The sequence below is a fragment of the Rana temporaria genome, chromosome 4 (genome assembly GCF_905171775.1).
Source record: "Rana temporaria chromosome 4, aRanTem1.1, whole genome shotgun sequence".
In the NCBI taxonomy this organism is placed as follows: Eukaryota; Metazoa; Chordata; class Amphibia; order Anura; family Ranidae; genus Rana; species Rana temporaria.
The window spans coordinates 41,219,617-41,233,173 of NC_053492.1; the positions used below are offsets into that span (position 1 = coordinate 41,219,617).

A 13,557-nucleotide genomic window follows, 5' to 3' on the forward strand; every position below is an offset into this window, starting at 1 on the left:
TGTTTTGTTTTCTAGGTCCCTTTTGCTTCCTAATGTTCTTTTCTGTTTATTTTATGCTTCAATGTTATGTCTGATGCATATATTGTTACGGGTTTGTCAATGAAGCCTTCTATATATCTGTCTTGGAACTATGCAACTTGACAAACGTTTGTATTGTATCCTTGATTTTGCCTTAATAAAAACCTTTTGTGGGAAAAACAAAAATAGATAAAAATCAATCATATAATGTACCTGTAGTTTTTTAGTTTCGTTTTTGCATCTAGTTTAGTTTTTGCATGTTATCCTGCCTCTGTGCTATACAGAGCCATAGAGCAGTGATGGTTTCGAACATGAAACTAGAAGCTCCCAGTACTGTGGTCATCAGCAAACAGACAACCAGGAAGTGTCCAGGACAGAGAAGAATTACAGCAACATCAGAGCAAAAACAAACAATGAGGACAGGAAACCAGGACTGCAGTAAGGTAAAGGAAGCTATTTAGCTAAAAAAAGATTTTCCTTTAGTGACCCTTTAATGGAGTGAGCTAATGACATCATAAATATTTGGAACCGGCCCCTAATGAAAGTTTTATCTCCTGGGCTTCTACCCAAAGGGGTCTGTGTTGAAGGAGTGTCCCCTCTGGGAGATTGCTAGAAGATGCTACATAATCAGTATCTTGGCCTTAAAGAAGTGCCTTTGTCTATCCCCTAGCTAAAAGTGAGAATTTACTTTATTATAAAGAACGTTTAGAAATGTAAGCTTTACCCAAACAGTATCCTGATAAATAGCAGAACACTGTCTTTGCTTACATGTAGATGAAAGAAAGCCAGCAGCTTGATCTTCCACAATAAATTAGTTTATTAATCTAGGCGTAGTACAAAATAATACAGGATTTACGCGTTTCAGCGTGCAGCATTAATCATAGCCATGATTAAGGCTACAGGCCAAAACAAGTAAGTCCTGTACTATTTTGCACCACACCTGGATTAATAAACTAATTTATTGTGGAAGATTAAGCTGACGGTTTTCTTTTATCTACATTACTCCGGTGCTAGGAGGACACTACAAGCAAGTGCAAGCACTGACCGCTCACCACCTCGGGAATTACAACAGATTTTTTTTTACTATATTTAAACCTCCTCTGCCTAGGTACACCTGTGCCTCATAGTTGTGTATCTACAGTATGAGATCATCTAAGGTACCGCTGCCTCTAACTGCGATTCCCACAAGACTTGGAGTGCAGTTTGAATATGTCACTACTGTGCTGTTCACTGTTCTCCTTGCTTGAAAGAAAGCTGTATCTATGGACCTGCAGTGCAAGTATCTCCCTGTTTCGACTTAATACATTTAGTGGCTGTATGCTTCCAGCGTCTCTCCTGTTGCTTCTTGCATTACCTTATCAGTCATCAGATCACCAGAAATCAGTTGGGTAAGTGTGACATGAAGAATCAAAGTCCCGTTTCCCTACCAATATGGCCATCCCTACACAGAGTAACAGTGCAGAACAAGGCATGGTAAGTCGGTAATGGGGAAAATTCTACGCTTCAGTGAGCCAACAGGGAATACTGGTTACTGGTGTTTTGCCTTCTGATTGCTTTTTTTGGGAATAGCCTCCACAAACCAGGTCTTCTTTAAGGTTGTGAGTGGTTGGTTGAGGAACAAGTTGAACACAGGACCTTTTTTTATCTAATATATTTAGGAAATAGGTGTCCAGATACCACCAGAACCTTGGTCCCTAATGAGTCTAGTTCAGTCAGTTTGTAACCAGTCAGCATAGTCTGGTGTAGCATAGAGAATATTGTGAAGACGTTTAGAAGTAGGGCTGTATGTCCAGACAGTGTTTGAGTATACCGATGTTCTTATCTACTATTAAGTCTGATCTGCTATTATTCTGCAATAAATCGAGGTGAGCCCAACTTATTTTTCCTAACACTGTACAGAAAAAAAACGCCATTGGACGTGCCCAGAGGCTAAAACAAAGTAAGTGGGTCAGAAAAACTGACTTACTAAAACTAGAGGAGAGTGCAAAATCCGGGGCAGCTTTGTATAGAAACCAATCAGCTTCCAGGTTGTTTTTTTTTGTCAAAGCTTAATTGAACAAGCTGAAGTTAGAAGCTGATTGGCTGTTATGCACAATTGCACCAAATTTTTTCACTCTCCAGTTTTAGTAAATCAATGTGTGGCCTAATTTTCACACATACATTTTCACACTCAATGTATATTGTATTTTACCGCAATTGAAGGACTCCCAACCAGCTTCATGTTCTCACTTATAAGTCCAAGGAGTCGGAGTAAAATAGGATGTTGGTAGTCAAAACGGTGCCCAAAGATGATTGATATAATTATATTTCCAATGGCAAAATTGGTTTTTATGGTCAAGTCTTCTGGTTTGCCTATTTTGACAGAAGAACAAAACTAGATCACCAGTGCAGCCATGATGACTCTTGAAATTTAACATTAAATTGGAGCAGAAGAAGAAACTCCCCGGGAATCCATTCTCCATATATACATGTAAAACCCACATACATATTATTAAAGGCTACGTTCACTTTTTTTCTGAATTCCAGCTCCCCTATGTATCAATATAGCATTAACCTTCTTATTTTACAGAAATAAAAAAACTTTCTATTTATCCTACACAGCCCTTACCTCACTGTCCAGCTTGTTATATATATAAAAAAAAATTACAATACTTCTCCATTACTACCCGGGCAGACCTCAGGATGTAATACAGGAAGGAGTTGACCAACTGACCTAATTAACACACATGCAGATAGATAAGGAGCAACTTGCACATCCATATCAAAGTCTTTATTTAGTTACAGAATATTGACGATAAAAAAAAAAAAAAAACGGTAAATGGTTGGATAGATGGTGTGTCTCCTATTATATACTGTAGTTTTGGTAAATCTAATGTTAAGTCTAATCAGTTGCACTGTATTTAACTTTTCGAACCATGTCAACTCTCACTCCTAATATATTTACCCCGCTCTTTAGTTTGGGAAAATAAAATCAGTAACCATAAATGACAATTGTGAGACTGTATGTGCACAGTGTATAGCTGGCTGCTGTGTTGCAGTTCTGAACTGTGAAATTCCCAGATCAGAATGGCAGCACAGCTGCAGTAGCCAGCTGTACACTATTAGATCTATACACTTAGATCAAGGTAATTCAATCTCAGTTATGTTCTGTGTGGGGAGGAAGAGATCAGCTGATTACCCAGGCAGTGTGCAGTGCGAGGATGGGTTCTTTGCCATCAGCAACCCTGTCCTCTTCTCTGCTGATCCCTGTATACAGCCCTACTGACCCCTGTCCTCCATCCTGCTGATTCCTGTACACTGCCCCACTGACACCTGTCCTCTACCCTGCTGACCAATGTAATCTGCCCTCCTGACCCCCTTTCCTATGCCCTGCTGACCCCTGTCTTCTGCCCGGACAAACACTTGTTCTCCATCCTGCTAACCCCTGCCAGAGAAACTCCTCTTAACAGAAGCATAGAAGTAGCACAATCTGAAAGTGTTGTACATAATATATCGTGTGCAACATTATCAGTTCTGTGTTCTTAATAAAGATGTAGACTTTTGCCACAAGACCTTATTGAATCCATTTTGTTTCAAACAGGATTTATATTTTTATCATTCAGTTCAACTTAAAGGATCACTAAAGGAAACATTTTTTTTTGCTGAAATGACTGTTTATAGGGTATAGAGACATAATAGTTAACCGATTCCTTTTAAAAACGATTAAAAATAGATAAAAAATCAATCATATAATGTGCCTCTTAGATGCAAAAACGAAACTGAAAGTAGTTTAGTCTTTGCATGTTATTTTATGCCTCTGTGCTGGACAGTGCCATAGATAGTCATGGCTAGGAAAACAAAACTAAACTCTCCCATGATTTTTTTCATACGGAGCCAGACAACCAGGAAGTGTCCAGAACAGAGCAGTTTTACAGCAACATCAGAGTAAAAACGAGCAATGACGACATGAAACCAGGACTGCAGTAAGGTAAAGGAAGCTATTTAGCTAAAAAAAAAATTCCTTTAGTGACCCTTTAAGATATATTTTGCAATATGTCTACAGATTGGATTTTTATACACATGGAGAACCTTTGTTTTTATATTTTTATTGTTATAAACAATAAAACGGACAAGATTTATAGTATTTTTATCATTCAGTTCAACTTACGATGTTATTTGCAACACAGATTTGATTTTTATACTTATGGAGAACCTTTGTTTTTATTTATTTTATTGTTAAAAGCAATAAAACCAAACAAACAATAAAACTTCCAGAATGAACCAGCCTGCCACACCAGGCAAGCAAGCTGGCATCCGCATAGAATGAACTGAGAGGGCTTAAGTATTTGAGTCCGAACAGCATGGGCATGTGACCGGCCTCTTTCCAACTTGTTTTTTAAAAAAAAGGCAAGGTCAATTTAAGAAAAATTAATTTGACTCTTAGGAAAAATTTAGTCATGTGACATTGGGGAATGTTCTGGAATGTCGCATGACTGCCGTGGAAAGTCCCAGAAGGTCACATGATCAGCTGGAATATTCTAGAAAGGAGGCTCTATATAAAGCGCCCCCCGCGGGAATATTACACAGTTGGTCAGAAGTCAACAAGCCCCCCCCCCCCACCAAGCCCTTGTCACAGGCACGTTATGTAGTTGGTCACCCTTTACATTTAAAGGGGGGACTTGTGTTTATTGACATACGGTATTGTTCCAGTCTTAAAGACTGAGCTCTTTTGTACTTATTATTTACAAGTTAAGACTTTAATGTATTAATAAAAATTATTAAATGGACTTTAATTTATTTAAATGTTACACCAATAAACATGTTGCAGCCAGTTATATACTAAGCTTTGTCTTTGAGTGTCTTTATTTATTAGAAATTATTACTGTTGGTATTTGGGGAGGGAGAGGTGCAGCCTACATTTCCATGGGAAAGGAAAGAAAAGAGAGGAGCAGTAATGTTGCTTTAATCCCAAACAGTTTATAATCAGATGCATGAAATTCAGTATTTAGAATATTTTTGGGGAGCAGTTAGTTGGGTATGTTGTAGATTTTCTTTTCTGAACTCCTGGGACAGAAAAGTACTTGTAATCTGTCTAGTGCACATGCGCGGGGCTCTGAAGGTGGCCGCTTGAGCTGGGAGCTTCTCACCACCCCAGCACATCGGCGCCTACAATAACCAATACAGCTCTCTGGGAACGGTGGATCCAGCAGCCACAACACCCCCAGGCACTCGGGACCCCCCTATGCCCTCAGATCCTCGGTCAGGAGAGATCTAAGGCTGCAGTTCAGCAGTGCTGATCCACACAGGGAATCCAAGATGGAAGCCACGGCCCAGTCTCATGCTGCCAGTGCAGAAGGCCTTCAGGAACACAGGCAAATGATCGCTCCGGGGACACTGCAACACTCCCCGATGGTTCATGCGAGTACCCATCAGGCCTCGACACCCTCTCCAGCCTCCATAGAGACTATGGGGCCTAATATAGCCTGTCATTCTGTCATGCTTGCACCTCACCCACGGATTACCAGGTCAAGGACTCTGATTTCCATGTGGCTAGGCTTTACCAGAAACTTTCAGATCTCCTGTAAAGAGGCCTGGCTCACACAGCATCTAAAATCAAAGGGGAACTAAAATCTGACTTCCAGAATCTGGGAGCTAGAATGGAAACAATTGAGAACAAGCTAAACAAGACTGCCACAGCAAAAAAACAAAACTCAGATCATATCCAGATATTCCAGGACCAACTGGATGTCACCTTATCCAGAATTGATGACTTAGAGAACAGGTCCAGGAGAAACAATATTAGAATCAGGGGCCTCCCTGAGTCTATCACCAATGTTCCAGCAGTGGCACAGGATGTAATCAAAAATCTGATCCCAAACAACCCCCAACACTGTCTGGAGCTGGACAGAGCCCACACAGCCTTGGGACCCCCTAGGAAAGACAGCACAACGAAAGACATCATTGTCAAATCTCATTTAAATGCAGAGAAGGAGGAAGTCATGAAACAGTCTTGAACCAATGCACTGGGTGCAATGCCAGGGTCACCCCATTCAGATCTTCGCAGACCTATCCCCCTCCAAAATGCAGCACAGAAGATCCCTGAAACCACTGCTGTCAGTTCTGACACAAACGGACATTAAATACAAATGGGCCTTCCCTTTTGCAGTGAAGTTCTCTGATAAAAAAATAACTACTCTAAGGGGAAAGGGAAGGCAGGACTGTCCATACATTCATAAGTTATCCTCCACTTACTCCTCAGATCCCAGTTGGTCTCTGGGGGCTAGGTTGTCTGATCCCTCATAGGACAGACCCTTATTGTTTTTCTGTACAGTGGTTCTCGGGGGGCCTCTCCCCCCCCCCCCTGGGACCCAATTCTCTGCCAGAAACCATGAATCAGACCGAGACAGAAGTACAGTTAAATCACACTTGTTTATTAATGATAATAAAAAGATAAACAGAGTAAGAGTAGTCAAAACATAGCGAGAGTTCAGGAACCAGATCGGATAGTCAGCCAAGCCAAATGTCAGAGAGCCAGAGATATACTGTACATAGTAGAACAGCAAGCAGGATCAGGAGCCAGAAGTGGTGTCAGCTGAGCAAAGCCTTCAACAGGAATGCAGGAGAAAGTTTCTGTGATGTTGACCAAGGCGAAGGTAGAGATCATCTAAACTGGAAGGCTTAAGTAGGCAGGACTGACGAGCAGGATAATCAACCGGGTGAGTCACTGTGGAGAGATAGGAGCTGGGAATTTGCCGACAGCTCAGAGAAGAAAGGGCTGAGCTCTGGAAAGTCAAATGACCGATAAGAAACCTTCCTCAAAGATGACCTGAAAGAAGACCCCTATGGGTGAGTGACAGTCAAAGCAGCAACATTGCCCCTCCTGAGCTCCATGGCCGACCCCATAAAGAAAGTTCTTAAGATAGCTACCCACAATGTCCAAGGCCTAAACGCCCCTCTCAAACGGAGGAACGTTTTTGACAGCTACAAATCCCTTCACCTGGACATTCTCATGCTGCAGGAGACTTACATTCCTATACGGTACAGTCCCAAATTCCTCCACTCTTACTTTGACCACTTTCACTTAGCCAATGCCGAAAACAAAACCAGAGGGTTGCAATTCTCATCTGTAAATTTTGCAAATTTGAAAGTCTCTCTAACTTTAAAGACCCTGAAGGCAGGTTTATTCTAGTGAAGGGCACGCTAGAGGGGAACCTGTATGCCATAGTACCCTATTACTGGTCCAATAAAAGATAAATTCTTCCTGCTCCTCATGGATACTCCGAATCCCCTTTTGGAAGGTACGGTAATTTTGGGGGGGGGGGGCTCAAATGTGGCATTTGATCAGGGGTTAGACAAAACCAAGCCTCTTAAGGCCTATTGACCAGACCTACCAAAATGAGCCACAAAATAACCAAGCTACTCCTTGTCCTGGGATTGTCAGATGTCTGGCGAGAACTGAACCCCACTAGACAGGACTTTACCCATTACTCCTACCCACACAACACATACGCTAGAATTGACCACATCCTGGTCCCTTCTTCCTATTGTCCTGCATGCTCAAATTAAAGAAACGCACCTATCAGACCACTCTTTAGTAGTCATGTCTATCCCATCTGTTGCCCACAACACAAAACGGGGACACTGGAGACTGAATGAATCCATTCTCTCAGACCCTATCAGAGCCACGGAAATTACTAAAGCGCTTCAGGAATACTTCAAACTTAACAATGTGGAAAATATCTCAGCTGAAACTCTCTGGGCTGCCCATAAGAGATCATTCAAACCAAGCAAGAATGAAAGGCTGACATTGAGCAACTTGAGAAGAATTATATAGCCACAAAAGGAATCCTTTCCGGCACCCAAATAGCCCAAATAAACAAAGCCAGATTGGAACTTAATTTAGCCCTGATGACTTAAGCAGCAAAAGCCACCTGCTGGAGTGACAACAAATTCTTTACACAAAAGGACAGGATAGGCCCATTACTAGCTACCAAACTATCCCCCCGAGTAAAGGCCCACACCATGCCCAAGATCCAAATTGCTGGTCAGGAACCTACACCCAACCCAACCAAATTACTAGAGGCATTCCAAGGCTTCTACTCCAAACTCTCTAGCCCCCCTACACAGACCAGCAGAGACTCCATATGCAGGAGGTTTCTGGATGACCTTCCCATTCCATCCCTAGATACTAAACACAGGAATCTCCTGGAGGCTGCCTTCACGGAGGAGGAGGTAATGGAAGTCAACAAGGGCCTCAAAAAGGGGTAAGCCCCTGGCCCGGATGGTCAAAACCGTCAACTACTACCAGGCCTTCACGGGTACTCTGGCCCCATACATAACAAAATTATTTAATGCCAAAACCCAGGGCATCCCCCTGGGCACCCAACTCAACACAGCATACATCACGGTCATACCCAAACCAGACACAAACCCTGAAGAAGTCGGCAACGATAGCCCAATTTCCCTAATAAACAATGACCTGAAAATATTAACTATAATTATGGCAGACCGGCTCTCCTCCTTCATTAGTTCATATATACATAAAGACCACGTGGGCTTCATCCCGGGTAGACAGGGCCCTGACCAAGTAAGACAGGCAATAGATATTGTGTAGATACTACAAACTAATTGGGATGGGGGTCCAAAACAACAGGGTCTACTCCTTGCTCTTGATTTGCAGAAAGCCTTTGACTCCATGTCCTGGCCCTATATATTTTTTCCTCCTGGAGTGCTGGGGTTTTGGACGGAGCTTCATGGGGCTAATACAGGCCCTCTATTCTCAGCCTTAAGCTCAAATTTGTTTGCAAGGTTACTACTCACGTCCGATAGACATTGCCAGAGCAACTAGGCAGGGAAGCCCTCTATCTCCACTCATCTTTGCCATTGCCATTGCCATTGAATCCCTAGCCATAGCTATGCGCCAAAACCCCAATATTAAAGGTGTATCATGTGGTGACCAAACTCACAAATGTGGTCTCTTTGCAGATGACATCCTCTTGTTTCTGACTTCCCCCTAACCTACCTAGTCCTACCCAATCTCTGCAAAGTTCTAGCAGATGTCTCCAAAATTTAAGCTCTCCATGTCCATTACTGTAAATCGCAAGCCCTTAACATCTCTCTCCCAACAACAACAGTTGCCCTTATCCAGCAGTCATTTAAGCTTGAATGAAGTGAATCCGCAATCAGATACTTAGGGATCACCTTGACAGCCCGCACAGAAACCCTCTACACTCACAATAACCCGTTTTTCAACTGAAAACTGGAGGCAGACCTTAAGAAATGGTCCAAACATGAACTCTCCAAGCTAGAAAGAATAAAATAACCTTAATCCCAAGAATTCTATACCTATTCCGCTCTATACACTTCCCTGATAGTAGCCAACTTAAAGGTCCAAACAAGATGGTACTTAACCCCCACCAGACTTGCATCTATCTATCTACCCCTCAGCAGATCCTCAGTGCTTCAGGGGCTGTAAGCTCCGGTGCTCAATGGTGCATGGTGGGAGTGTCCCAGAATTAGATCATTCTGGAAAAAAATGTTAACCTCATATACAAGGTCACCAGCTGCTCTGTCCCCAGGTCCCCATCAGTTGCCTTACTTAAAGCGGGGTTCCACCCAAAAATTGAACTTTTGCTTTTCGGAACCCTCCCCCCCTCTGGTGTCACAGTAGGCATCTTTCAGGGGGGAGAGGGGGCATATACCTGTCTAAGACAGGTATTTGCACCCACTTCCGGGAATACACTCCTGCAGCAGTCACGCCCCTACCCGCACCCCCCGCTGTCTTTTGGGAAATACATTGTTCCCAGGAGAGAGCGGGGACCAGTGATGGCGTGTAGGGAACCGGGCAGTGAAGCCGCAATGCTTCACTTCCCGAATCCCTCACAGAGGATGGTGGCAGGTGGAGGCAAAGGGATGAGCGATTGCTCTGCCTCAGCTGCCGACATCCTGGGGTGCGCTGGACAGATAAGTGTCCATATTTTAAAAGTCGGCAGCTGCAGTATTTATAGCTGCTGGCTTTAAAAAAAAAAACATTTGGCAGAATTCCTCCGCTTTAATGCCCATGTCCCCCAAATCTCCAAGACTAAACAAAAGCTGATCCACTTTATCCTTCTAGGAGCAAAGCTCACTATAGCTAGAGCCTGGAAACAGTCCTTTCTTCCTTAGCGTCAGCACAACGCAAGATCTCCTGAATTATGTCCCAAGGAAAATTAGCAAGTATCCTTACAGACAAAACCCAGAAATTTGAAATTGTCTGGGAACCTTGGGCCCTCTTTGTAGGCATTTTGTTTACTCCACAACCACCCTGAATCCACAATCTAAGGACTGGCTCATATTTCTCCCCCTCTTCTTTCTCTATCCCCTCCCTCTAATAGTTTGAATTAAGGAGATGCTATATTTCGCACTTGACATTTAATTTTGCGCAGTAATGCAAACCTTGTAGTACATCAAATTCCCCAATAGGGGTCCCCTTGTAGTAGACGAACACAAAGATTGTTTTAAGTTTGATGGTTACGGGGCAGGGTGGTGGTGTAGGAAGGGGGGTTTCCCCTGGCACAGAATGATCCCATTAGGGGTGCCGGGGGGCAGGGATTTCCCCCTTCTGGTCCTGCTGCCACTTCCCTCTGGATCCCAGACCAGGTCCAAGATACCTGTGGAAGTCTTTATAAAGACCAGGCCATAGTAGACAGGAAACCCCAAGTGACCTGACTTGGTTGTATTGTTATGTACATATACCGCCGCATCTCCAACATACTGTCAATCACCATGTTGTATGTTGATATAACGTACTGTGATGATTTCTTTATCGTACATCACGGGACACAGAGCGGCATTCATTACTATATGGGTTATATGGAGTACCTTCAGGTGTAGACACTGGCAATCTCAAACAGGAAATGCCCCTCCCTATATAACCCCCTCCCATAGGAGGAGTACCTCAGTTTTTACGCCAGTGTCTTAGGTGTTAGTCATGGTTTAGCTTGCCTCCGCATCCTTGGGATTAGGTGAGCTACCGGTTCTGTCCAAAAAAGCCTCAGCGCTAAAGTGGTCAGTAACCGGACCCCAAACCCTTGGGGTATAGCCCATAATGCTTTTCTTTTTAGAGAGCTGGACCCTGGGCCCAGAACTTAGAAACCTTTGGGTACCTAAAGTTTTCTGTTGCCAGGGTGCTATATGGGCCCAGGACAGTGGATCCTTCATAGGAACCCAGGGCCTGAAGGTCTAGACATCCCCACGGAGATGGGGGAAGATTGGGCCTCTTGCTTGGCAAAGTCCTGCGGCATGGAGCAGGTAAGTGAGGGGAAAACTTGCGGAACTTGGTTCTTAGCAGGTTTTTTTCTGGGGGGTCACAGGGGACATGCCTAAAGTTATGCACTGCATCTGGCAAACTAGTCACATATCATAAAGATAGGATGGCTCTCTATGTATTATTCCCCATAAGATGTGACCTCCCTTGTAGTGTTGGAAAAGCATTGAGTGGGGCCTGTGTTATATAAAAATATATGTGTGTGTCAGAGAGCTTTGCTTACCTGCAGGCCTCCAGGCGATGCTCCATTCAGTCTTCCTCCTCAGAGCCTGCAAGCAGGCAAAACGCTGACCTCCTCATGGTTCCAGGCTGCAGGCTGCAGTTTGCTGGAACAGAGAGGTCCCTTCCTCCCAAAATCCCCCCCCCTCCCCCTGTCGGGAGGGGCATTTCCTGTTTGAGATTGCTGGGGGGGAAGGGCGGGTCAGTGGCTTAAAGGAAGGGGCGGCCCTTTCTTGTTTGTTCCATTCAATACTTTGGAACTGAGGAGAAAGACCAGAGCGGCAGCACGGGGCGCCGAGGACACACAGTGGCCAGAAAGGATATTGCAGTCTTCAGAGGACTGTTTTTCAAGCCTAGAAATAGGCTGTTTCTTTTCCATCTCATAGTTTTTCTTTGCAATACTACTCAGGGGGACAGAATGTTTTTTCTTTCCTGGATTTGAAACAAAAACGAAAAAAAAAAAAAAAAAAAAAGTCATCTAGGGGAGAGGAAGCATTTTTTATCCCCCAAACAGGTGTTTGGGCAATTAACTTTTATAGTTCCAAATACCAATAGGTAGCAGGTGTACCTCGGTATTGTACCATGGCATCCGGGTCAGAGGGTACAAGAGGTGGGGATTCCCCCAGAGAGTCTGAGGTCTCAGACATATGCCGCTGCTTTCCCTACAGGGAGCCTTGGGGCCATCGGGATCTGGGGCTGGAGCTGACGCGGGTCAGTCCAACCCTAAGATGGTCACGGAGGAGGTATTACTCACCTCTTTAAAAGAGATGCAGAAAAGCATGGGAAAAAATGATAGCCGCAGCTATGCGGGGCAGTAAGCGGAATAGATCTCCGTCGCCCGAGCGCGGACCCTCAGAAGAGGAGGTCCTTTCCTCAGGGGAATTGGACGACCTCTTGGACAAGGACCAAGTAGGTTCAGGGATCGAAGATCCGGATACAGAGGAGTCTGGGGCAGTCTCCCTGAGGGAGAGCTGGTGGATTCAAGGATTGTCGGACTTGGTCCATAGGGCATTCAACTTGCCAGTACCAGATCTCCAGGTATCGACGGTTTCAGCTTTGGGCTCACTGAGGGCGCCTCAAAGCAATGCTGTGTTTCCGATCCATCCTCTATTAGAGGGAATTTTAGTCCAAGATTGGAACAAGCCAGATAAGATCTTCTTACCACCTAAAAGGTTCTCTGTCCTATATCCTATGGAAGAAAAATTTTCCAAAAGATGGGCTACTCCTGCAGTGGACGCAGCCATCTCATGTATTAACAGATCGTTAACATGCCCTGTAGAAAACATACAGGTGTTCAAGGATCCAGTTGATAAGCGCTTGGAAGCACTACTTAAGAACTCCTTCACTACTGCAGGGGCAGTAGTACAGCCAGCTGTGGCTGCGATTGGGGTCGCTCAAGCATTATCGGATCAATTTAAGCAGATGCTTAAACTTATTCCGGCCCAGCAGGCAGAAAAATTTTCGGATGTCCCTAAGGCCATATGTTTTACGGTAGACGCAATCAAGGATTCTATCCAGCAAGCGTCACGTTTATCGTTATCCCTTATCCATATGAGAAGACTCTTATGGTTAAAAAGCTGGGAGGCTGAGCCCCCATGCAAGAAGCTCCTGGTAGGGTTCCCCTTCCATGGAGGACGACTCTTCGGAGAAGACCTAGATAAATACATTCAGACCATTTCAAACGGCAAGAGTACTCTCTTGCCAACTAGGAAGAAGGTTCAGGGACCTGCGTTTAAACGACAGTATTCCCCTGGGCAGGGGCCCTCTAATGCCAAGCAGTATCGACGGCCTCCTGCAAAAGCAAACTTCGGCTTCAACAGCAGATCACAAGGACAGGCTGTTAGAGGCAAAAGGCAGTGGTTTCGCAAACCAGCAAAACCAGCCCCCAAGCCAACCTTATGAAGGGGCGCCCCCACCCACGAAGGTGGGGGGAAGGCTGCGACTCTTTTCAGAGATTTGGGAAGCCAGCATTCCCGACGAGTGGGTACGGTCTTCCGTGGCCACAGGCTACAAATTAGATTTCCTAAGGTTTCCTC

The 13,557-nt window shown here is 44.3% G+C and overlaps 1 protein-coding gene across 1 annotated transcript in view; it reads right to left on the reverse strand.

Moving 5' to 3' along the window:
• The window catches only part of LOC120936170 (cytochrome P450 2K6-like), a 63,962-nt gene that overhangs the window by 29,821 nt on the left and 20,584 nt on the right, over positions 1–13,557 (reverse strand). Inside the window, exon 4 of the mRNA XM_040348324.1 lies at positions 2,210–2,370. Coding sequence (XP_040204258.1) covers positions 2,210–2,370 — 161 coding nt within the window. The remainder of the gene's footprint in view (positions 1–2,209; positions 2,371–13,557) is intronic.